The following is a 24,161-nucleotide window of genomic DNA, read 5'->3' on the forward strand; positions in this document are numbered from 1 at the left end:
TATGGGGAGTTTTCAATGTATTACCAGCGGGTATGAAACAGAATTAAATATTTTATCTTTTCTGTAGTTAGACCCTAAAGGCAGTCATGATGGAAAGAGCTTTGGTCACTGAAGGAACACAAGTGGACACTGAGTAGAGTCAAGCATGAGGATTTATTACGCACAGCACTGGTGGAGTGTCACTTCGCTTATTAGGCTCAGTGAGACACTGCTAAACAGTTGATTACAATAGATTATATGTGGTGTCAGGGGTGGAGAGAAGCGATGGGGTGGGAGTTTCTGAGCCGCTGGATAGGTTCTAGCAGCAAGATGAAATTAGCACAATAAACCAGTAGTCTAAAAGATTATACAATGGCTCCGCTCATAGCTCAAGTTAACATGTTTGCTAATGCACAGGTATTATCCCTGAAAATTCTCCTCTTGCAGTGTGTAAATTAAATCCTGATTTCAGGTCCATAGAAATGACTGTGGCTTTTTCCAGACAGGTTTGGCCCACAGGTACATTCCTGGAGGGTTTAAAGCAAAAAGAACAGTAAACAGTACACAGCAATGACTGTTTATGGTTACCCCTCCGTTTCTGCGAGCTGGGGTTGGCATCTGTGAGGGAGGATGCATCTGTGCAAGGGAGGATGCCATAATTCATGCTATCATGTTAGGCCTCTCCCTGAACTCTGGTTGGCATTTGGGGAGTATGTACCATTATCTTCTTCCTGCACCAGGAAGCAGACTTTAAGGCTCCTTTCAGCGAGTTGTGTGCCTGTAACTCCTGATAAGCCTCCCAATTACTGCTCTTCACCTGGAGTTATGCTGTCTCATCTTATTTTATGTATAGTAGAAACAAACAAAGTTGTCTCCTGTCTATCCCAGCTTTCTTAGCCATGTATTGTCCATTGTTAACTAAGCCTCATGCCTCAGACCAAGCCGTGGAATTTGGGCCTATGTGAAAGTTCTTAACAAAGACTGTGGTCAAGATCTTACATACATATTATTGGGATTTTGGCCCTTCAGTCACTTTGTATTCCATTTTAAGTATATGGTCACTGTAGCTGGTCACACTGATGCCTGGTGTCTTCTCTTCTTGGGCTGACCTTGCTTGCCTGTCCATTGATACAGGATCCCTCTTTTCCATGCAAGAGTAAGAGTCTGTCCAGTTTTGGTATGATTATCCCTTCCATCAAGATTTGCCTGCCATTTGGAGATTGAAATGCGCAAAACATTTGTGATGTGACATACTGTCTGATGGTGCCTGCTGGCTTCACTCTGTTTTCCTTTCACCAGCTGATGGAGAACCTCTTCTAATTGCTGAACCCAGACCTTTAGTTTGTAATTTTTAATAGACTTGTTCTGAAAACCTTTTCTTTTGGCAGGATTACCTAGTTTTGATTAGGGTAAACTTGGTCAAAATAGGTTTCAGAGTAACAGCCGTGTTAGTCTGTATTCGCAAAAAGAACAGGAGTACTTGTGGCACCTTAGAGACTAACCAATTTATCTGAGCATAAGCTTTCGTGAGCTACAGCTCACTTCATCGGATGCATCTTCTGTATTTTCCACAGGATGCATCCGATGAAGTGAGCTGTAGCTCACGAAAGCTTATGCTCAAATAAATTGGTTAGTCTCTAAAGTGCCACAAGTACTCTTTTTTTTGGTCAAAACAGTGAAGCCTAAATACATTTCTACTAAGTGGGTTCTCTACATTTCTGGTCTATTTATTTGCATATTTACCTACCAAAGGGGCCTTATAAGGATGAACTCTTTGACCTTCTTAATTAGTTCTGTATCAGGAATAATATTAGATTTAGTTTTATCCAATCACTAGATGTTTTACTGTGTTTAATATGGCTTGAGCCAGTGTAACTCTTAAGAGGACTGGATGACCCAGATAACCTAGTTGACTGGTTCCAAGCTAGCCCATTAATTAATACACAAAACTTTGTAAAGTAATTTTGGTCGCTACCCATACAAAACCACAAAGGCAAAGAAATGGAAAGTTAAGCTTCCTGATAACATATAGCTTGTGGGTAAAGGACTACAGGGTTGACACCTTACGACTACACCGCAGACCATGCACTGCAACTGTAACTTTGCCCCATTTTCAGTCATTCTTCTAACTGCACCCAGTTGCTAGATTTTTTTCCCCAGCACTATTAGTTGTGGATGTTTGATGTGATGGTTGCGGTGAGAGAGAGTAGTTTGGTAAAGGCGTTATGTGTAAAAGGGTTTAAGAAAGGTTGGCACCCTTGAGGGGCTAGAGTTAATGTTACAGTGCATGGCCTATGGGGTCCATTAGAGGTGGTGGTAAGGTATCTGCTTGTGGGTCAGAGCACGGGCTCATGTACTGGTAAGTGGCTTAACTTTCTGAGTTGTCAGGCAACACTAATTACTTACAAATGTTTTTCTATGATTAATTTCCTAATTTATGCTGCTTTGGGGGTTGGCTTTAGAGCAGGTGGGCACAGGCCTGAGGGATGGAAATTCAGCAAGCGTATCTGTAGGTCCATGCGCAGCAGCTGATCGTTCTCTGTTGTGGGACAAAATCTGACCAGACGGTGTAGCTCTTCATGGCGAAGGTTTTGTGTGCACCCACTACCCACAACCCCAGCCCCACATCAACCAGCCAAGTTTGTATGTGCCCAGCCTCAGTCAATCAGGTTTGTGTGCACAACGAATACACTGTTACAATGTGAAAAATTGGTAAAAGTTACCCTTAAAAAAACTTTTCCCCTTACACCAGTTCTCCTCAGGGGCTACCTCTCAGCCAGGTTTTGTGAAGATTAGTCATCAATTAAAAGGACTATCAAAGAAAATTTCATCCAGAGCCCAAATTCAGAGGGTTCCTATTAACACTTTATGAAGAGAAACCAAAGAAAGCTGCACAGAAAATTCAAAGAGCATAAAAACGAATCCTGTGTGAAATTCCACATTGATAAAAAAGCAGGAATTTATATCCCATTTTAAACTCACTTTAGAGCAGATCCCAAACTATTGAGTTACCATAAGATGCCTCCATAATATTCTTTAGACTGTGTGAAGTGAGTTGGTGGAGTTCAGTACAGTTCATGGTGCATAAATTTCCACAACGTAAAAATCACTATCATATTGGTAAGGCCCTGCCAAATTCAAAGTCCATTATGGTCAATTTCACAGCCATAGGATTTGAAAACTGATAAATGTCACTTCACATGTTTACATCTGAAATTTCACAGTGTTGTAACTGTGGGGGTCCCAACCCAAAAGGGGATGGGGGAGGGGGTGTCACAGAGCTGTTGTAGGGGGGTCACGGGATTGCCAGCCTCACTCCTGTGCTGCCCTCAGAGCTGGATTCTGAAGGAAGCAACTGTGGCACTTCTTGCAGTCGCAGGAGGTTCGTGGAGGCGGGTCTGAGCCCGCTCACGGCATGGACAAGTCCTGTCCCTCCCCATCCCAGCCAGAGCTAGGATCCCCCTAGGGCGCTCCTCAGTGGGCTTGGGTGCTCCTCAGTGCAAGGGGAGATCAGACCCACTTCCCCAAGCTGCCTCCAGCTGCAGGAACCGCTGGAGCTGCTGTCCAGTTGCAGAGCATCCTGCAACTGGGGGAGGCACCTGGAGGTGGGTCTGAGCTCCCCCCGAGAGTGGCTGTGCAGGGCACTCGTAGCCGCGGGGGAGATCGTGATGCATTTTCCATTGCCGTGAAATTGGTAGGGTCCCACATATTTGTTAGTTCTCAGCAGCAGCCAAGGATTTGAATGGACACAAGAATCTACTCTTGTATTTAGAGGCAATCTCTCCAAAGCAGAGCCAAGGCTTGGTCTACACTTGATAGTTATACCAATGCAGCGTTTTCAGTTTTTTAGATATAGTTATATGGATACGCGTCTGAGTGTAGATGGAGTTATAGCAGTATAAAAGAGGTGCCTTATACCAATATAGTTATTCCCCTTCCTGCACAGGAATAGCTATTCTGGTATAAAGCACCTTTGTGCTGAGATAATTGTGCTCACACTAGCAGGATTGTACTGGTATAGTTTGGTATAACTTTCTAGTGTAGACAAGTCCTAAGGCACAACAGATAGTGCCCATTCTGCCCAAAATGTACCTCTTCCCAAAATAAATGTTAAGACTTCAGTCTGAAAGTCTTTTACCAAGCCCCAGTCTGTTATAGAGGATATAATTGGGGGGAAAAAGTTTAGTGGTATAAACTTGTAGGTAACTTTATCTGACCTGCAATTATTGTGGAGTGATGCTGCTTTATCCTGCTTTAGCGTAAAAACTACGCCAGCTGAGTAACAAGACAAGCTCAGCCCTGGCTAGCCTGCATCTAGACTAGATCAGAGATACTTGCAAATGGCTGTCGAGGAATTTACATTTTAATTTAGACTTAAATTGCTTCCTTCCTTTAACGTAAAATACTGAGAAAACTGAAGTAAAAAATTCAGAGATTTCTGTTTCGAATCTTTATCAGCCATTGAGTTAAAGTGGAAATTTTGTACTTCACCAGCTTGCTTTTTCTCTATTCCTTAGGTAACCTTGTTATTGAAAATAAACCAACCCCTAGCTACACTCCTAATGTAGTAGTTGGACAAGTTCCTCCAGGAACAAACCACATCAACAAAGCCCCTGGACAGATTAATCTAGCACAGCTGCGGCTCCAGCATATGCAACAGCAGGTGTATGCACAAAAACACCAGCAATTGCAACAAATGAGGATGGGACAACCAGCTGGGCCTCTTCCTAGGCAAGCAGGCCCTCAGATGTTACAGCAACAGGCAAGTTTCCTGAATACCTTACCTTACATTGCAGTGTAATGCTAAGACTTAACTCTGCTCCTCTCTGACATGAGCAGATACCTACTTATATTGTACAGAATTAAATTAAAATGTATGAGCAGTCTAGTCTTATGAAATTTGACATGCTTTATTTAAATAGGGCAATGACTGGCTTTTTCTAGAGATTATGGAAATCAGTAATTGCATCTACTTCTATGGAAAAAGATTTGCTTCTCGTTTTCTTGTTAACAGCAGGAATTTTTTAAAAAAACAAACTCTTGTAGCCTCCTAGGTTGATCAGCATGCAGACCATGCAGAGGGGTAACTTGAACTGTGGGGCTTTCCAAGCACACCAGATGAGAATGGCTCAGAATGCTGCTCGTATTCCAGGAATACCACGCCATAATGGACCACAGTACTCCATGATGCAGCCGCACCTTCAGAGACAAGTATGTACTATGCATACCTTTTTTGTGCCCCAGCATACTAACCTTTCATTTAAAAACTTACTTAATTCACTGATCACTATCTGCAGATTTGTCAGTTCTCATATAGATAGGAAAGTGTGTGTGTGAAAATACATGAATGTATATATTTCCGCTGTATGTGAACTACACTTGTGAGTGGCTAACCTTTTTCATGTCACGTGCTGGCTGATATTTCAAAGTTACATAAGTGTGAAAAATCTAATAATTTCCATTGTTTTCATTCTGCATTTTCGTCAGCTAAGAAGCTGAACCACGAATGACTCATTGCACTTTGTGGTGGCTGGGCAGCTGCTGAGTTTCTTTTTCAAATTATTGCATGAATAAAAATGTTCATGATTTTTGTAAAACATTTTCTAAACTAAATGTTGGTCCTGAGCTACAATGGCTGTGACACTATATATCTGCAAAAAAGTGGTGCAGACCTTTGATAAACATTCAGAATAAAAATATCTGTAATAATGGGAGTTTGCTCAATTAGAAAAGCAGAAGGGAAGAATTTTTCAAAAACATAACCTGTTTATTAATGCTTTTAAAACAGCACAACTATGAATATTGTGCAAATGCAGTTTCTGCTAAAGTCATCCCTAGATTAAAATGCTGCATTTCTAAGAAAATACCTCTTCCCCCCCTCTCTCCCCCATTCTCCTCCCCCCCCCCCATGTGCAACAGTAAGGATCTAGACAGGAGGCCATGGGAAATCCACACTGTACACCAGTATCTCTAGCGATTCAGAGTTGTTGTTTCTTTTTTTCCCCGTTCCATTCTAATGTTCAGTGCTGGTTGGTTGTTTACATTGCGTTAGATTGTAATTTTCATACAGAAAAGGGACTGCATATTTCCTGCAAACATTGCTAAACTAGATTGAGACTAGCTGGTTGGGTGTCGGGGACCAGCATGTAGTTTAAAGTCCTATAATTTTGTACCCAAGGTGAATATTTTGCTGCCTTTAGCCCTAACACAATAGTTGTCTATTTTTCCTGACTTTTCCAACAGCATTCTAACCCAGGGCATGCCGGGCCCTTTCCAGTTGTTTCAGTGCACAACACTACTATCAATCCAACTAGTCCTACGACAGCTACCATGGCAAATGCAAACCGTGGTCCAACAAGTCCGTCTGTTACAGCAATAGAACTTATTCCTTCAGTCACAAACCCAGAGAATCTACCTTCCTTGCCAGATATTCCACCCATACAGGTTAGTGCAGAAAATCCGCTCATTCTGCTATAGATGAGGTGATCACTAACTTTCCTTCATTAAAATCTTTTTTTCTTCATATGTTTTTTGTATTTGCACCATTACTTGAAGACTGTAATAAGGCTGTTACTGTTTGAGATCATTCTAAGTAGTAAGAACTGGAATTTGAAGTCTTGTGTTGGATATACCAACTGTTGAACCATCCAGCGCTGATCTACTCAGCTTTTAGATACAGCATACTAATGTTAAATTAGGCAGCGCTTCATGGAGTGATGTAATGCTTGATACAAAAAATTGACACCAAGGCACACTTGGAGTCACAAGAAAATGTCAGTCTTAGGTGGCTGTTTTCAGTAACTTATGGCTTGTCTACACAGGAAAGTTATACTGGTATAATTATGCTGGTATATAAACCAATAGTTATTTAAATGCCCAAAACTTGAATACAGAGCTAAGGTTGTTAATGGTGCCTCATGTCGTTCCAGAATGTGCAGAGTAGCTAAAAACAAACTCTGAAAAGAAGGAAATATTGAGTTAAGATTGCATGGTGGGGGTTTATTTTAACTCTGTCCTGTTTGAGCCAAGCCCTAACACACCAAAAAAACATACTCATCACTGTGCCCTCACAGATGCTAGAGAACATGTAACCATAATATGTCCCCTTCAGCCATTCCATTACTGTGACAACAGACTGCCTGGAAACCCTCTTGCTCGAACAGACCCCTAATCTTGCTGCACATGTACGTTTCACTCTTTTAGGTATGTCAGTTTGGCACACACTGATGTGGAATTACAAACGTCACCATTAACTTTTTTGGTATTGCTTCCCCAGTACTACCTGAGAGAGATCCTGAGCAACTGAGATCAGTTATGGGAGGATCATAGTTACAGTTTAAGTCCAGTTGTGTGCAAAAAAAAAAAAATAAGTAAAAGATCATTTTGTAAAATGCTGTTATGTTTTTGGGGGGCTGTCTCAGGCTCCACTGGCTCAAATGACCCCAAACTTGGTCAGCTAACACTATCAAGCACCTCTGAGACACAGCAAGCTTAAGACAGTGAGCACTTGGATTTTAGAGCACTTAGAATAGACCACCTTTAAACAGAAAGCAATGCTGAACCTTGACTATAGCAAAGCTGGTGCTCTAATACCGGTAGAACTCCCCATGTGGTCACTCTCATTCCAGTCCGGGTGGCTTTTTTCAGTTTAGCTTAAACCCCTTTCAGAATGACCTAAACTACATAAAAAGGCACTCTTCTAGAATGAGAGAAATGTAGGGCTTGAAGGGACTTCAGCAGTTGATCTAGTTCTTCCCAATGCTGACATAGGATTTAATGTACCCCCGTGTAGGGGGATAAGCTATATTGGTATAACTATATCCATTTAAATTCCCACCTTAGCTTACTTCAGAATAGCTTTTCCATATAGACAAGCCCTAATTTAACTAGAGCCTATTTTGCTATTGCTCATCAAATCAAGTAATTTACTTGCCTAAAAGCATATCAGGAAACAGAGAAATGTGCATAGGCTCAAGGACACCTATGGCACATTTTTGAGGTGGTTAAATTGGTCTGCAGCGCTGAAGCTCATTGTTGTTGAGCCACTGGAAAAGAAGAGCTCACTAGACTATGGCCTTGCAGTTTTAAACAAATTTTATGGCCACCAAGATAGAAGGGTCTGATGGTAGGATATACCGTAACACAAGCTTAACTGGGTGACTTTGGGGTGTTTTGAAAATGTAAAGTCTTGTATAAATGCTACGTGCACCTCTCATTGTGTTCGCAAAAAGAAAAGGATTACTTGTGGCACCTTAGAGACTAACCAATTTATTAGAGCATAAGCTTTCGTGAGCTACAGCTCACTTCCTCAGATGCATATCGTGGAAACTGCATCAGATATGCATCTGATGAAGTGAGCTGTAGCTCACGAAAGCTTATGCTCTAATAAATTGGTTAGTCTCTAAGGTGCCACAAGTCCTCCTTTTCTTTTTGCGAATACAGACTAACACGGCTGTTACTCTGAAACCTCTCATTGTGTTAACCTCCAACAGATCTTTCTTCCTTTAGAGAGATAGGGTATGAAACTACTGTTTCCTAATTCATGACTACTCTTATAAATGTTGGCTTTAGTCCGTGGTTCTCAAACTTTTGTACTGGTGACCCCTTTCGCACAGCAAGCCTCTGCATGAGACCCCCCCCCTTATGAACTTAAAACAATTTTTTATATATTTAGCACCATTATAAATGCTAGAGACAAAGTGGGGTTTGGGGTAGAGGCTGACGGCTTGCAACCCCCCATGTAATAACCTCATGACCCCCGAGGGGTCCCAACTCCCAGTTTGAGAACCCTTGTCTTTAGTGAAACTGAGAGTGATGATGATAAAATAATTTTTTAGTCAAAATAGATATTTATTTACAGGTTACTAGGTTTTTTTATTTTATAGTTTTAAATTGTACTTGTTCTAATTTTCCTGTTAGTAAGAATTCAAATTTTACATAGGTCTTTTTTTCTGTTGAAGTTTTCACACTTCATTATTGTTTGCTGAAAAAGAGAAGTCTAGTGTGTCATTAGCATCCTTATTGTGAGAACAACACAAACTCTTACAATATTGATAAGCAAATAGCTGGTGCTATATTTTTGTAAAATTCAAATAAGATAAATACTGGGAGGATAGCATTTTTTAAAAGCATTTATAATTTAATCATTATATATTTATAATCTGAAGTTGTAATATAAATTTTCTAATTGATTTTACGGTCTCAACCTGATTTAATCAAGGACCTAAAAAAAAGTCTAATGAATTATATCAGTCGATTTAAATTGCTCCACTATGGTGAAATGAGAGTTTCTTTCTTATATGGTGAAGACATTTAAGTGAATAATTGAAAGGCCAACTTAAACACCAGGCCCCCTAATATGCTTGCCAGTGAGTCTTGACTATTAAGACTAAAATTAAAGCATATCCGAGAATCACAAATTCTGGTACTGTTTTTATTAGGTTTTGTCCATTGTTCAGCATTATCAGGTGTAAGAAATTAACTTGCAAGTACAGAAGTGTTTTCTGAATGGAGGTTGTAATTCTTAGAAGATGAGGATTCAGAATATATTGTGAATCAATATTGCTTATCTTTATTAAGTGGTAGTAATTGTGTAAGTGTTTCTCATAAGTACTGATGAGTTACACTGGTAGAAAACCATTTTCAAATTTAAATTTGGTAAAACAGTTCAGCTAATCTAACATGCATGTATATTTACATGTGCATATAGATGAAAAACTGTTAATGGTTTAATCTCATTTGACTTCCCCAGCTCAAATTTGTTTTTGTTTGATTTGTTTTCAGCTGGAAGATGCTGGTTCAAGTAATTTAGATAACCTACTAAGTAGATATATCTCAGGCAGTCACCTACCCCCTCAGCCTACAAGCACCATGAATCCTTCCCCAGGACCCTCAGCCCTGTCTCCAGGATCATCAGGTAAGCGGGAATGAGGGTGGTAGGTATTTTTGATATTTTAGGCTTAAAACAATTGGTAAGTGATTTCCCCAATGTACAAGAAAGTAATATTCCTCTCCTTTTTTGGTACGTTCACCCAGAGGTTCTCTCAACAATGTTTTTGGTGGCTTCAGAGTTTGGCCACCAACTCTTGCTGGTGGCCGCTCTGACAATTTTTCCTAAAATACTTAATTAACTTTAGGAAAAACAAATATGCACATATACATGTCCAAATCATTGCAATTTATTGAAGCTGATTTTTTTGCAGACTCAATAATAAAAAATAATGTACAGTTGTCTCTGTTCTTTACTGGACCTAAACAGAAACACAAATAAAATGCTTTACATGTTTTGCTATTTTTAGTTGATTTTTTTTTTAAAGACTTGTTATCTAGTAAATCTGCTACTGTGAAAAGTGATATTTGTATATTATCACTTTTCACAGCAGATTTACTCGGCCCCTGCAAGCTGGGGGACACATTAAGCCAAAGGTGGGGAGGGAGGTGGAGAGGACCTGTGTGGGTGAGCCCGGGGCTGGAGCCCGAAACACTGCAGCTGGGAGAATGGAGCCTGCTGCCACATGGCCGGAGCCGCCACCACCCCAGGGCTGAAGCCGGAAGCCCAAGCCCAACTGCCCCTCGGGTGGTGGGGAACTCTCAATGGTTGCCTGCTGCTAGTGTTTGTGGCTCCAGAATGGGGCGGGGACCTGCCCCTGCTGGTGGCCCTGGTGGAGGGGCTGTTGCTTTGCGCCCGCCCTTCCCCCCCATATCACCACCAAGCAGGCTGTGGCTGCAAGAAAAGCCCGTGGTGGCCACATTTGAGAAACACTCCGCTAGACTTTGGTCATGAACTTGCCTTTCCTTGTAAATCAGTCCCTCTAGCACCCTACCCTTTTTTCCCCAAACGATGTTTTTATGTGAAGGAAGTGCCCAAAAGGGAACACAGTATTCCAGAGGCCCAGAGAGGGTCCAGCACGTTTCTGTGCTGTGACGTTAGACCTCTGTGTTCCTCAAAAGTCCATTGGACCTTTTTGTTACCATATCACCTTGCAGACTTAGCTCTGAGTCCACAGTTCAGTTGGAATGATTTGACTTATGAAGCTCCAGTCCATTCCAGGTTTTGTGAAGGGAACTTACCGAATTTCATTAGATACCCTGCTTAGGGAGAGATCCAGAGTTACGTAAGGAGTTTGCTATTTGCACAGTTCTTTTAGAAGTACATATAATTTTGAACCAAGCTTTTGTTCTGCATCTGAACAAATTACATTACTGAAATCACCTAACATTCCATAATGCAAATGGCTATTTCAGAAATACTGGTCACAAGAAAAACAGGTTTTAGCAATTCCATACAGGTCTTTCCATCATTTAGTTCTTTCCCTGCAGCCTGCCAAGCTAGCTTGGTCTGAATTGTGAGTTAGTGTATGCTTACAGTATAAATGTATTTTCTCTAAGCTCACATACAAAACGCATGCTGTGGGTCTACCTTTCTGCTGACTTTATTTGCAATAGCGAACAATCCAGCTGTTTTAAAACAGATGAGTAGAAAGTTGGTCCTGAAACATGGGTTGAAAATAAGACTAGAAACTTAAAACACAAGTGACAACTTTTGTTCAGAGACTAACATTTATTTGCAACGTGTGGTGGTGATGACCAGATCAGGATAATTCATAGATGATAAAAAGAGGCATTTAGAATATTGGTCTCTTTTATATTTGTATTAAATTAAGTAGTTACTGGGATTATAAATGAAAAGGCAATTGACAAACTAACGCAAACATGCCAGATTCTGTATCAGATCTGCTTTTTTATGTTTGAGCCAAGGACTAAACTAGCAGTGGTTCTCAACCAGGGATACATGTACACCTGGGAGTACACAGAGGTCTTTCAGGAGGTACATCAAGTCATCTAGATATCTACCTAAAGTAACTCCTCGCTTAACATCGTTCCAGTTAACGTTGTTCCATTGTTACATCGCTGATCTGTTAGAGAACATATTCATTTAAAGTTGTGCAATGTTTGCTTAGAACATTGTTTGGCTATTGGGGGCTTGGAACCAGGGTGGGCTGGCAGCCCCCCATCAGCTCCCCTCCACACTCATACACACACCCCAGCACCTCCATCCGCCAGCAGACCCGCAGATCAGCAACACCCCACCCCCCGCCTGCAGCAATCAGCTGTTTCACGGTATTCAGGAGGCTGGGGGGGAGTGAGGGGCGGGCCTGGGGCAGAGCCAGGGTTTTAGCACCCCTCCCTCCCCCCCAGCACTTTGGAAAGAACAGCAAGAGGAGCAGCCGGACAATCCACCCTCTTTCACCCTCTGACTGCACCACGTCAGCCAAACTTCACAATCAACACTGCTGGGTAGTTTAAAATTGTTTAGAACTTATACTGCATATGTATATGTCATCTTTTTGTCTGGCAAAAAAAATTTCCTTGGAACCTAACCCCCCTATTTACATTCATTCTTACGCGGGAAACTGGATTCGCTTAACATTGTTTCGCTTAGTTGTGTTTTCAACGTAACTACAACGTTAAGTGAGGAGTTATTAGTTTTACAACAGGCTACATAAAAAGCCCTAGGGAATTCAGTACAATTTCATAAAATTTCATACAGACAGTGACTTGTTTATACTGCTTTATATACTATACACTGAAATGTAAATACAATGTTTACATTCCAATTAATTTATTTTATAATTACATGGTAAAAATGAGAAAGTCAGCAATTTTTCAGTAACTATGTGCTGCGACACTTGGGATTTTTGTTTGATTTTTGTAAGCAAGTAGTTTTTAAGTGAGGCGAAACTTTGGGTACGCAAGACAAATCAGATTCTTGAAAGGGGTGCAGTAATCTGGAAAGGTTGATAGCCAGTGGACTAAAGGATCACTGACTTGCATGAATCACTGACTTATTCCATTTAGCATCACTTTCAATTATGTTGTTGTAGAATACTAGTTATATGTAACCTACGGTAGATATTTATGAAAAGTGATTTATACTTTTTCAGGGTTATCCAATTCCCACACCCCCGTGAGGCCACCCAGCACTTCCAGCACGGGCAGCAGAGGCAGGTGAGTGTGTTCTTAGTTAACAGTGTGTGGCTGAAAAATCAAATGTAAAGAACATGTTAAAGTTTAAACTAAAATCAACAGCAAGTCACTATTAGCTACTGTTATAACTATGACCTCTTAATTGAAGTGAATACATACAGGAAAATAATTATTGAAAAATTATGTTGCCAGATGTCTGTCCTTATATTTTGTAAAATGTAGACATCAGAAAATTCACAGTAATAGCTTTGGCTTTGAAACATTCCCTTAAATTGTTTTAAACATGGAAATGTAGGACTGGAAGGGACCTGGAGAGGTCAAGTCCACGCTGCGCTGAGGAGGCAAAACCAAGTAAATCTAGATCATCCCTGACTAGTGTTTTGTCAGTTTCAATTGCAGCTAATCTTTCCATGTACTCTTGTCTTTCTAGCTGTGGTTCAGCGGGCAGAACTGCTGAAAAGACTGGCATTAATTTCAAGTCTGACCACGTGAAAGTCAAGCAAGAGCCAGGGACAGAGGAAGAGATATGCAGTTTCTCAGGAGCAGTGAAGCAAGAAAAAACAGAGGATGGCAGGAGGAGTGCATGCATGGTAAAGTTGCCCTGTGCCCAATGGCATCTTTAAGAATTTGGAAATCCATAAAGGTGCCTCACAGCCCTGGAGACAAAAGGGCAAGATACCAGCCCCTAGTAACATCCCTGAACTCTGTTCTGTATGGGCCAGTTCGAGAGATGAGGGCATTTCAGTTTCCTTGATACCTCTGCTGAAACTGCAGCTAAGGCTGCCAACAGTGTTGATGGGTGTAGTGAGGTGGACATCAGTCTACTGGCAAAAAGACTAGGATTCCCACTTTTTTGATGCATGCCCCCATACAGATATCAGATTGTAGCAGTTTTGTTTGCTACTGAGCTGGGCTGGATTTGACCTAGTATCTTGTGCAAGGCGTCCTATCCTACCAAGTGTTACATATGTTGCTGTCAAGTAATACAGCAGTGAAAGCAGTACAGTAGAAACAAATCGGAGCTTAATCTCAAATTGGCATCTTACTTAGGACTTTATTCTGTCCTTTGGTATACATGCTGAACAGCTGATGCATCGAGCCAGAGGCAGGCTAGTCCCCCAGCTGGTGCTGTCTTTGGGATCTCAGTAAAACTGCCATCAAGGGTTTAGTATGTTTACCGTTTTTAATCTCTAGCTAATAAAAGCTTCTGATAATTCACTGGCATGTTCTCTCAGGATCAATCTACTGAATGTTTGTAACTCTATTAAAGTCCTATGCAATTTAGCATAAAAAATAAGGTATGCTTGTTCTCCATATAGTATGTAACTCAAATATCTGACAATGAATTGCCAATATTTGTTTGTTTTGGGAAGCATTTTAATTTGAAGTGCTAGTAAGCAGCAGATGGCTTCTGATTCCAACCATATGAGGAAAGATGTATTTGTAAAACTGATCTCTTTGCAGATTTTCATGCAGTAATTTTATTTCAGCTTAGCAGTCCTGAGAGCAGCTTGACACCACCTCTCTCCACTAACTTGCATCTGGAAAGCGAGTTGGAAGCATTAGGAAGTCTTGAAAATCATGTAAAAACTGAACCAACAGATTTAAGTGAAAGTTGCAAACAGTCTGGACATAGTCTTGTAAATGGGAAATCGCCAGTGCGAAGTCTAATGCATCGGTCAGCTAGAATTGGAGGAGAAGGCAACAACAAAGAGGATGATCCAAATGAAGACTGGTGTGCTGTATGCCAAAATGGAGGCGATTTGTTATGTTGTGAAAAGTGCCCCAAAGTGTTTCACCTCACTTGTCATGTACCAACACTTCTCAGCTTTCCAAGGTACCAGAAATTAAAATAATGTTACTGGTGCCCAAAAAGAGTTTTGTGGGCTTATTCACACAGTGAAACTCAGAATTGGGAACCTCAGTGCCCATGAATAGCATAAAAACTTCCCTAGCATGTATATTGTCTTTGTTCTTAGGATTTATTTTGCTTTATAGCTGTTCTGTGCTGATTCTGTCAATGTCAGTATTTTCCAGTGATTTTTAAAGTGGTGCACAGAGTGTTTGGTGCATACATGATTTAACACTTACACCATGGTAAATTCTACACTGGAGGAGTCTTTAATGCAGTACAACTTAACTTTTGAAAAGCATAGAAGCTGTAGAAACGTCATAGTGGTCATGTAGTAGACGTAATCTCTGGTGTCAAGTATCGGGGAGTAGCCGTGTTAGTCTGTATTCACAAAAACAACAAGGAGTCCGGTGGCACCTTAAAGACTAACAGATTTATTTGGGCATAAGCTTTCGTGGGTAAAGTTTTTTTTACCCACGTAATCTCTGGTGGATTCCTGGACTAATTGTCTCTCTTCCTATTTAGTGGGGAGTGGATATGTACATTCTGCAGAGATCTAAGCAAACCTGAAGTAGAATATGATTGTGACAATTTGCAACATAGTAAGAAGGGGAAAACAGCACAAGGCTTAAGTCCTGTGGACCAAAGGGTATGTGTCAAATACTGTAGGTATCTGCATCTAAAAACTGTCACCTTTGACTTGATTGATTGTTACTGGGCATCCCTATATTATCGCTGTACTTGTCCAGTGGGTTAAAATTTCTGTGAGCACACAACTAATAAAATTAATTCACATTTAAAAGTTAATTTTAATATACCTTCTACAAGTTTTTAATTGGAAGCTCTTTTGTGGATTTAACATGGATGTTTTAACCTACCTACATAACAATATGTAAATTTGATGCCTTAAATTCATGGGGAGACATGCTGATAGGTATTTCCAAGAGCAAGTATATGGCAAAATGTCTTGACTGTGTCCAAATGATTTCTAGCTTTATATATGGAGAATCAGGAGTTTTGAATCAGCAGTCAGAATAGTCCTTAGAACTTCTTCATCATGAATAAATTCTTCAGAGAAACTTACCAAAAAATTGAATTAAGGAAATGTTTGAGGGGAAATATTGAAAACAATTATTTGAATGGAATTTCAGATTTTTCATAAATCCAGAATTAAACGAATAGTTCAGACCGAAGTGTAGTTCCGTTGCATTTAACAATATGAATAGTAACAGTGTCATTGAACAGTTGCTCTGTTCTAATTTGGTTATTTAATGTATTGCCTTGTTCTGCAATTTTTGTTTTATTAACCCCAGCTTTCTTTTGGGGAAAGGAAAGCCAAAAAAAGGAGTCAAGAGCTTTTATATTAAGTATATTGTTCGAGCCAAAGTAAAGGCACTCTTTCCTTCTCCTCCAACAATATAGCACTCTATAAATGTTACCTTTTACACTCTTTGAATGAAGAGGCTTCTAGGCTTGTAGGACTTCATTTTCTACTATTGAGACTACATAATCTGAACCTATTTAAATTAGTTAAGTATCAGTTTTTAGACTGAGGATTAAAAAGAGATATTCACTTGAAGTTTTTTGTTCCTTTGCAAGAAATGTGAACGTCTCCTGCTTTACCTATATTGCCATGAGCTGAGCATTGAATTCCAGGAGCCAGTCCCAGCCTCGGTGAGTCTCCTGCTACATGAAACTGGGGAAAAAATAAAACGTCAGCAATGTCACCAAAAGACCACCGTCGTGACAAGTTTTGTTTTTTGGAATGAGTTGCTTGTTCTTGCCATATTTGTCATTGAGATACTTCTGGAGTAAAACAAGTCTGAAAATGTCACTGGTCTTATCTAGCATGGTACTTCTGAACCATTAAACCCATTAATTAAAAAAATCCTTCCCAATAGCAATAACTGAATGAACTGGAGAGGATTAGGGATATCTTATAAAATGCAAAATATTGTACCATTTATGCTTAGCAAGAGGCTTTAAAAGAAACATTTGAATTAAACCAAAAAAATCTGATCTGCTTGGCAGTTTTGTATTTTGAGATGTAAAACAAGTTTATTTTAATTATTCTGGAAAAGATAGTGATGGTCTAATATCTTTATACACAAGTTTCTCTCCCGAATACTAATAACCGGCACTAAAATATAACAAAATACGTTGTGTTAATAAAACCTCCGATTGCCCTCTTTCCTTCCTTATGAACTGAGGTAGTTGCTTCTGATTGTTCCCTGTGTGTACATGCTATGATGGGGTTGGCTGGATGCTATTTTGATATTCTGATAAGTAGCTTTAATTCTCCTTTTGTGAAGTATAAAAATTGCATATCAATCTTTTTTGGTGGTTTGTGATTAGATGTATGCTTTCTTCACAGATACCAAACTACTATAAAATTATAAAGAAACCAATGGATTTGTCTACAGTAAAAAAGAAGCTGCAAAAGAAACATTCCCAGCACTACCAAACTCCTGACGACTTTGTGGCAGATGTCCGGCTGATCTTCAAGAACTGTGAAAGGTTTAATGAAGTATGTTAACTTCCAAACTGTAAACATTTTTGGATTGAGATTTATGCTGATTCCACAGCTGCCTCACACAGAACTCCAGTTTTCAGTCTGTGGGAGTTCCATGTGTGGAGCAGATGCAGAGTCGGACCCTTTATAAGTAAATACAAACCAAGTAATGACAGATCTTGCCTACGGTTTTAGTTAGAAGAGGCTATAAAGTCCACTGAAGGAAAACTTTTACATGTGTTTGTGGGAAGTCGTGAACTCTGCAATAGCTGTACTTAGGGATTAAATTCATGATGTGAGGGAGCAGTTATTTGCTAAGGCATTCTGGCTGGCGCATCTTGACTGGATTGTGGCTGTTGCTGAGACCTGTGGTGTGGTGTAAATTGGGCAGTCCTCCAAAATATTCCAAATGGAATATACCATTAATGCTTATCAATATTATGCCATAAACTTGTACCGCTAAGGAAAAAAGCGTATCTAGAGAGAACCCCCTACTGGTTGTCTCTTCCTGAGCTCCCAGAATCAGGCTTTCATAACTGTAAGCAGAGCCCCAAAAGTCTTTGTTAGTCCCCAAAAGATCTGGCCGTTCTCTCTCCGTCTGGCTCATAGATGTCTAGTCTGGCACAGAAGCAGACCTTAAATGGGTAGTCCGCACAGGGATGTAAAACTTTTCTGAGGAATGTGGATAGATGCTCCAGTAGCTGTGGGAAGAACTCGCTCACAGGAAGAGCTGAAGAGTGTGAATCCCTAGTGGGGAGGTCCCACTTCAGGTGGTGTAGAGCGTATAACCGTAATAAAGTGGAACAAAGAAAAGGAAAATTTAATCTGAATGTCACAGAAAAGTCCTTGATGCTGAGCCCCCTGGAATAGTCCTGGAGAGAAGTGGGGGAGAATGACCATCTCTGGAACACTTAAAGCAAGATCACATGAAGGCCTGCAGAATGTACTGTAGGGAATGGTCTTGCATGGGCCCTAGTGATGGTGAAATGACCTTGATAGTTCTTCAATGTATAACTTCAGATTTCTGATGTTTAAAAAGCATTTCTGTCCTCTGCACAGAGAGAGGCCCTTTGGAGCAATCAAACCTGTGTTTAAAACTGACTGAGCCTCATGTAAAATACTGGAATAGTGAAAATAACAGTTAAAAACAAGTTTCAGAATGAGGCACTTTTGCACAATAGACTTAAACACATGCACTTTGAACTTGAGCTCTTTATAACTATCTGTCAGGTGAATTTCATGCTATGATCGTGGCCACCTTGTGGACCCTCCTCCCATGCATTAACAGTTTTAGTTCACATTGATGTAGTCCTCTTTGAAACAGAGCTAGATCAAAGCAAACTAACCAACGTTTAATATAGGGCAACAGGGTCCACATGAAAAGTTCATTAGTTGGCTTTAAACTAGTCTCTTTCAAAGAGGACTAGATCACAGTGAACTAATGAACTGTTAATGTGTGGCAGCAGGGTCTATATAAATAGCAAAATTTACAGATCCATGATAGTGGTGACCACCATGATATAAACCAGATCCTTACTCATGACACAGGTTCAGATATAGTTCATGCATTTTTATAGCTTGACACATGAAGGTAATCAAAGTGGAAATGGATCCACAAGAATGCACTCTCATTTCTTTTATAGAGAAGATTTATGCAGGAGCTCTTCTGTTATGATTGAAGCATAGAGCACTTACTTTCCATGATAACATTCTGGGCAACTGAGCTTTATAATAAAGGAATGTTGTCATGAGCGTTTATTATAATGTGTTTTAACATGACCGGGAGCCGCTTATTATACGATGGTTTCATATCTTGCCAAAGGTTCATGAACCATAGATTTTTGAACCGGCCTTATAAAGAGGGTGACCTATACAACACTGAATTTTAGAACTATACTTATCTGGTCATAACAATCTGTTTTTCCTGTTATGGCTAACTTTAGTCATCCAACCCTATGCAATCTCATAACTTTAGAAAGGATTATAATTTCATTTTTTTTGACTCTGGTATCCTTTTTAGATGATGAAAGTTGTTCAAGTTTATGCAGAAACACAAGAGATTAATTTGAAGGTAAGCGTTTCAGACCACACACACTTGGTGAAGGGATGTGCATTACCAACAGGTGAATATTCCTTTTTTTTTTTTTTTATTTGCAGGCTGATTCAGAAGTAGCACAGGCAGGGAAGGCAGTTGCGTTGTACTTTGAAGATAAACTTACTGACATCTACCCAGACAGGACCTTCCAACCTTTGCCTGAATTTGAGCAGGAAGAGGATGATGGTGAAATAACTGAGGACTCCGATGAAGATTTTATACAGCCACGTAGAAAACGTCTAAAATCAGATGAAAGACCAGTGCATATAAAGTAATCTGATGATACGGACCTAAACCTATTGTAAAAACTGTTATTTAAGTGTTCCTGGAATATCATCATGCCTTCAGTGGTCATTTTGAAGAAGCTGATAGCTTTTAGACAGTATTAGATTACAATAACTGTGTACAGAAACATTCTTGTCAAAGGGGGAAAAGTTCGGTTGTAATTTTTTGTGGGGTTGGATTACTTGGAATTCCCTTTTCTTTTCCCGAGGACACTCTTGGCATGTTCTCACAGTTGGAGGTGAGTGAATGTTGATAAAGATGCAGAGCTGATATAGGATGCTCCTTGTACAGATAAGTGGACTGTCATGCTGCTTAGTGAACTTTTCTGCAAGACTGGACCAATACAGCAACTGTATATCACTTTCATGATGGACTGCTGTCTAAACTGTAAGAAACTTTGCTAAAAAATCCCCTCTTGTGTGAACTTATAAGTGTGAATTGCATCATTGCTTTTATCAACTTCTCATTTAAGTGATGTTGTGAGTAACTGATCTTCTGTGTTAATTCAAATATCTAGATTCTGCTTTCTTTACAACATTTTATGTATAGAAACATTACAAATGATCATTAAACTGTTCTAAATTGGCAAGTGCAGGAGTGTGAGTTCTTAATACACGCAGGACTAGGCCTGGCTGCAATGAACGCTTTTCAGTAGGGTTCATACATAGTTATTAATGGAGTCCTATGCACAGAACACTTAAATTCATTTCTTGTTGGAATTCTTAAGATTTTATTGTCTCTTCCAAATCCCCCTGCAGAGGCAGATAGCGCCAATATTAGTTATATAATTTTCTGTACTTACCTATTTAGGCTGAGAAGATAACTGGTGACTTTCCAGTCTTCCCGAATATCCGTTTCTGATAGACCACTATTGGCAAACAATAACCTGACTACCAAATGTGTAAAATTTTCTGTATTCACTTTGTCTTACTTGTAAATAGTGGACTGAAATTTTTTGCAGCTCAGCAACATTTGCTGAGCTGTTTTTAAGCTTATATGTATTCTTACTAATGTTCCTATCAAGAGCAGATTGGTAATATATGCTGTCTATTTCTATCATTGCATTCATATTGAGGTTCTATCTAATTTTATTAGAGAACCACTCAGAACTTTCTTCAGAAGCAGCTTATGAGTGAAATATCTAGAAAGATCAGAATAAACCTGTTGGAATTGGGTTACTTATCCAGCCACAAAATGGAGCACTTGCACAGACCAGGGTTTGAAATTTTGAGTGATTTCTGGTTGAATTCTGAAAATAGATCAGTCCCCATCCGAACTCTGTATAAAGTAGGCACCTCTGCTATACCTTCCCATTGAAAACTCCCTTGAGTGCAGCATTTGTGGGTAGACATACCCGCACAATGAACTGGTTAAACTTCCTCTACTGGCCTGATCTGCAAGGATTGGCACCAAGAAATGTAATTTTTAGCCTTTGTACAGATGAATCTTTTGTTAGAATAAGATGAAACAGTCCTTTGTGTGAACGCAGACCAGATCAGGGTGACCAGAATGTAAATTTGACATGAAATTTTGCTTAAATACAGCAGATCTGTGGCAAATGATTTTTTTTAACATTCAGCATGAATGAGTCATATGACAAACTTTGCATGTAAAGAAAGATTTAACTTAACCATAAAGTAGAGGTAAATATTTTTAGCAAAAAATGTATTGAATCAACATAAATGATGCTCTAAAAAATTCTTTATGCAAAACACTTAGGATTAATTTTATATTTACATAGAAAAAAAATTAATTCACATGCGACTAAATCCCCTCTAAAATAATGAAAGGGATTTGAAGGCATTTACGGCTTTGTCTTACTTCCTTAGGTTACCTTAACTTTACACTTGAACAAAAGTGTTGGATCCTTTTGTTTTATTTTGTTCAAATGATGTTTTCTCAAAGGATTTTGTCCCATTAAATGTAATCATTATAAACCATTTATATTTGAATGCAAAAAGTAGTTACTCAACTTCTTTAAAAATATACTTATGTACATTCATGTAGTGACACTTTGTTAAACCTTTGAGTGTCAGAAGAGAAGGATGGGAAGTATGCGTAGGAAATTCTAACCTTTTGGTAAGATTAGATCACTTAGTGACTACACTCATCACCTATTCCCTGTCAGTTTCTAGTTTATCTCAGAAAAACTTGTCAATTTGAAAAGGAATATTCACTATTGAATTAACAGTGGAAAATGAGATTTCGTGGATTGTCTTCAGTTTGTGTTGCCAGATTTTATGGCATTTAAACACTACGTTCTGCAGATGTCTTAACATTTTGATATAACCTCTCAGACACTTTAGATTTGTTCTGCTCCATATAAACAGGTAGACTCACTATGAGGAATTTTGTTAAACTTTAAAGTAGCCTGTATTCCATTAGTTCCATCTACAAACCACAGTTAGTGACATTGAACTTTGATCCTGGTCACAGTTCAAGTTTTATTCTTGCCCGTTATCCAGTTTTTCCTTTAATCTCTGCAGATGACCATAAAGATTATTGCTATTGATTATATGAAATTTGAACTGTTGGCAAGAAATCTTAAATTTTCTTAACTTGTGTACAACAAATTTAATGAACAGTCCAATCAAGTAAATGAGAATGAAGAACAATTCAATCAAGTAAATATTTTTCATTTTTTCTTTCCCTTTTGGTACTCCAAATATACTAAATCAGAGTAACTTTTTGGAATTAGCTAGGTTCCGTTCATAAAGGATGCTGACGGATATATAAGCTACATTAATCTGCTGCTTCTTCCCTTAGACTATGATCATAAATTTATCCTAGAACTGTTCAGAGTTCACTCAGCCAAAATGTATTTGTGCCGGTTTGCATATATTTTACTTAATAGCAAGTTGATTAATTTTGTATTAACATCTGGACACATTCGGAGCGGCCTCTGTTTGGCAATTGATAGGTACTGAAGGATGTGTGTGCAATAGATGCAAATAAAAGTTGTGAGCTACATTGGAATTTAGAACATGCCTTACATTAAGGTTAAGCCTTGTAGCAGATATTAGGGTGCACTGTGCATGCATCATAGTTTATCTGCACAGTTGCAATGTTCTAATGTGATAGCAAGAAGATATTTTGGCATGTGATATAACTATATGCTCTGATTTTTAAATGCTCCTGTAAAAAGATCATTCGCATCTCACTTTTTGTTGTAAATGGTTCTGCAGTTTAAGTTAATCCAAAAAAGTAAAAGGCAACTTGCTTTGAAACAGGAGTGAAAAGCGTACAGTGTGCTAATTGTGGACTTCTCAATTACCTCAGCAGGTATCCTGCCATGTAAATTACTAGTGATTAGTGTTAATTTAACCAGCTACATAGGTTCAGGTCTCTTACTTAACTGTGCCCTGGAATTAAATGGCCTACCATGCAATGTTAAGGCTGAGTTACTATCCAAAAAGGTTGTTCCTCTAACTTTTAAAAGTACAAATGCTCTGTTAAGTGTAGATAGCTTGTTTCTTGTGAAATGTCACCATTAATACTATGTGGTATGGCACTGATGGTATGTCAACATACTCAACACTGGATCAGTGAAATGTTTTATAAACATTTCTGCAAGCTACCAGAACTAACTGAGATCTTTAAAATTAACCCAAACTTACCATTCTGTTGTATAACCCAGTTTATTAGCTGATCCTATTTAAGCTTAGGTAATGGCAACAGTGTTTTAAAGTTGCGTGTATGATGTACTGGATGTAGGCTATTTTTCTTGTTTTCTTATTCTCTTCCTTGGAAAAAGCAATAAAACTGCTTTGTCTGTTGCCTATTAGCATGACAGGAATCCTTTCCTTTGGATAGTGGTTTTATAGGAAAGTTTGTATGCATATCACCAAGTCTAGCTTTTAAAACAAAGTGTGCAGGAGTTATTGACAATATAGTGTGGCATTTTATTTTAAAAATTGGGGAAAGTTACATATTTTTTTAAAAAGTAGGTGTTTGAGTAAATAATGGAGGTACTTTTTTAAAAAATGTATATGCCACAGTTTACATAGACATATTTCAGACTAAACATAGACATTGTAACTTCAGATATGGCAATTTCTTTTACTTTGTCAAAAATGCATGTACAGTAACACTTCCATCTTAATTCCTTGGGTTTGCCTACTCGGGTCCTCCTTTATATGCTTTTTAATGTATCTGAATCAAAATAGTTTTCAAAAATTGCAGTTAATTTGGGTATCTTTATTGTAACTAAACTATTAAATGTATGAAATGCAGTTTTGCCCTTTTCTATTGAATGATCTTTACAACCGAAGGCTGCTTTCTTTAAAATTAACTGAATTTATACAAGGAAAGGTACTAAAAGAATTTTATAAGGCTGACTTATTATAGCATTCTCTCTAGAGTGTGACCTAAATTTAAAGGAATAAAAAAATAAAATGCATGTCTGGTAATGGTCTGCGAATGTGAACATTTCTTAAGTTCAAAACATCATG

At 39.0% G+C, this 24,161-nt stretch overlaps 1 protein-coding gene across 2 annotated transcripts in view; it reads left to right on the forward strand.

The window, feature by feature from the left end:
• TRIM33 (tripartite motif containing 33) overlaps nt 1-20,299 on the forward strand; it is a 76,804-nt gene extending 56,505 nt beyond the window's left edge. Inside the window, exons 9-20 of one of the 2 annotated variants that reach the window (XM_084611277.1) lie at nt 4,497-4,741; nt 5,026-5,190; nt 6,223-6,423; nt 9,763-9,895; nt 12,924-12,987; nt 13,397-13,556; nt 14,457-14,803; nt 15,344-15,467; nt 16,418-16,492; nt 17,193-17,345; nt 19,351-19,401; nt 19,488-20,299. In XM_084611277.1, the coding sequence (XP_084467403.1) occupies nt 4,497-4,741; nt 5,026-5,190; nt 6,223-6,423; nt 9,763-9,895; nt 12,924-12,987; nt 13,397-13,556; nt 14,457-14,803; nt 15,344-15,467; nt 16,418-16,492; nt 17,193-17,345; nt 19,351-19,401; nt 19,488-19,700 (1,931 nt within the window). In that variant the 3' untranslated portion in view covers nt 19,701-20,299. The remainder of the gene's footprint in view (nt 1-4,496; nt 4,742-5,025; nt 5,191-6,222; nt 6,424-9,762; nt 9,896-12,923; nt 12,988-13,396; nt 13,557-14,456; nt 14,804-15,343; nt 15,468-16,417; nt 16,493-17,192; nt 17,346-19,350; nt 19,402-19,487) is intronic. The other variant, XM_084611278.1, reaches the window with a different exon arrangement.
• Nucleotides 20,300-24,161: the final 3,862 nt, after the last annotated feature.

This window comes from Lepidochelys olivacea (genome assembly GCF_965140295.1).
Source record: "Lepidochelys olivacea isolate rLepOli2 genome assembly, chromosome: 21".
Lineage (NCBI taxonomy): Eukaryota > Metazoa > Chordata > Testudines > Cheloniidae > Lepidochelys > Lepidochelys olivacea.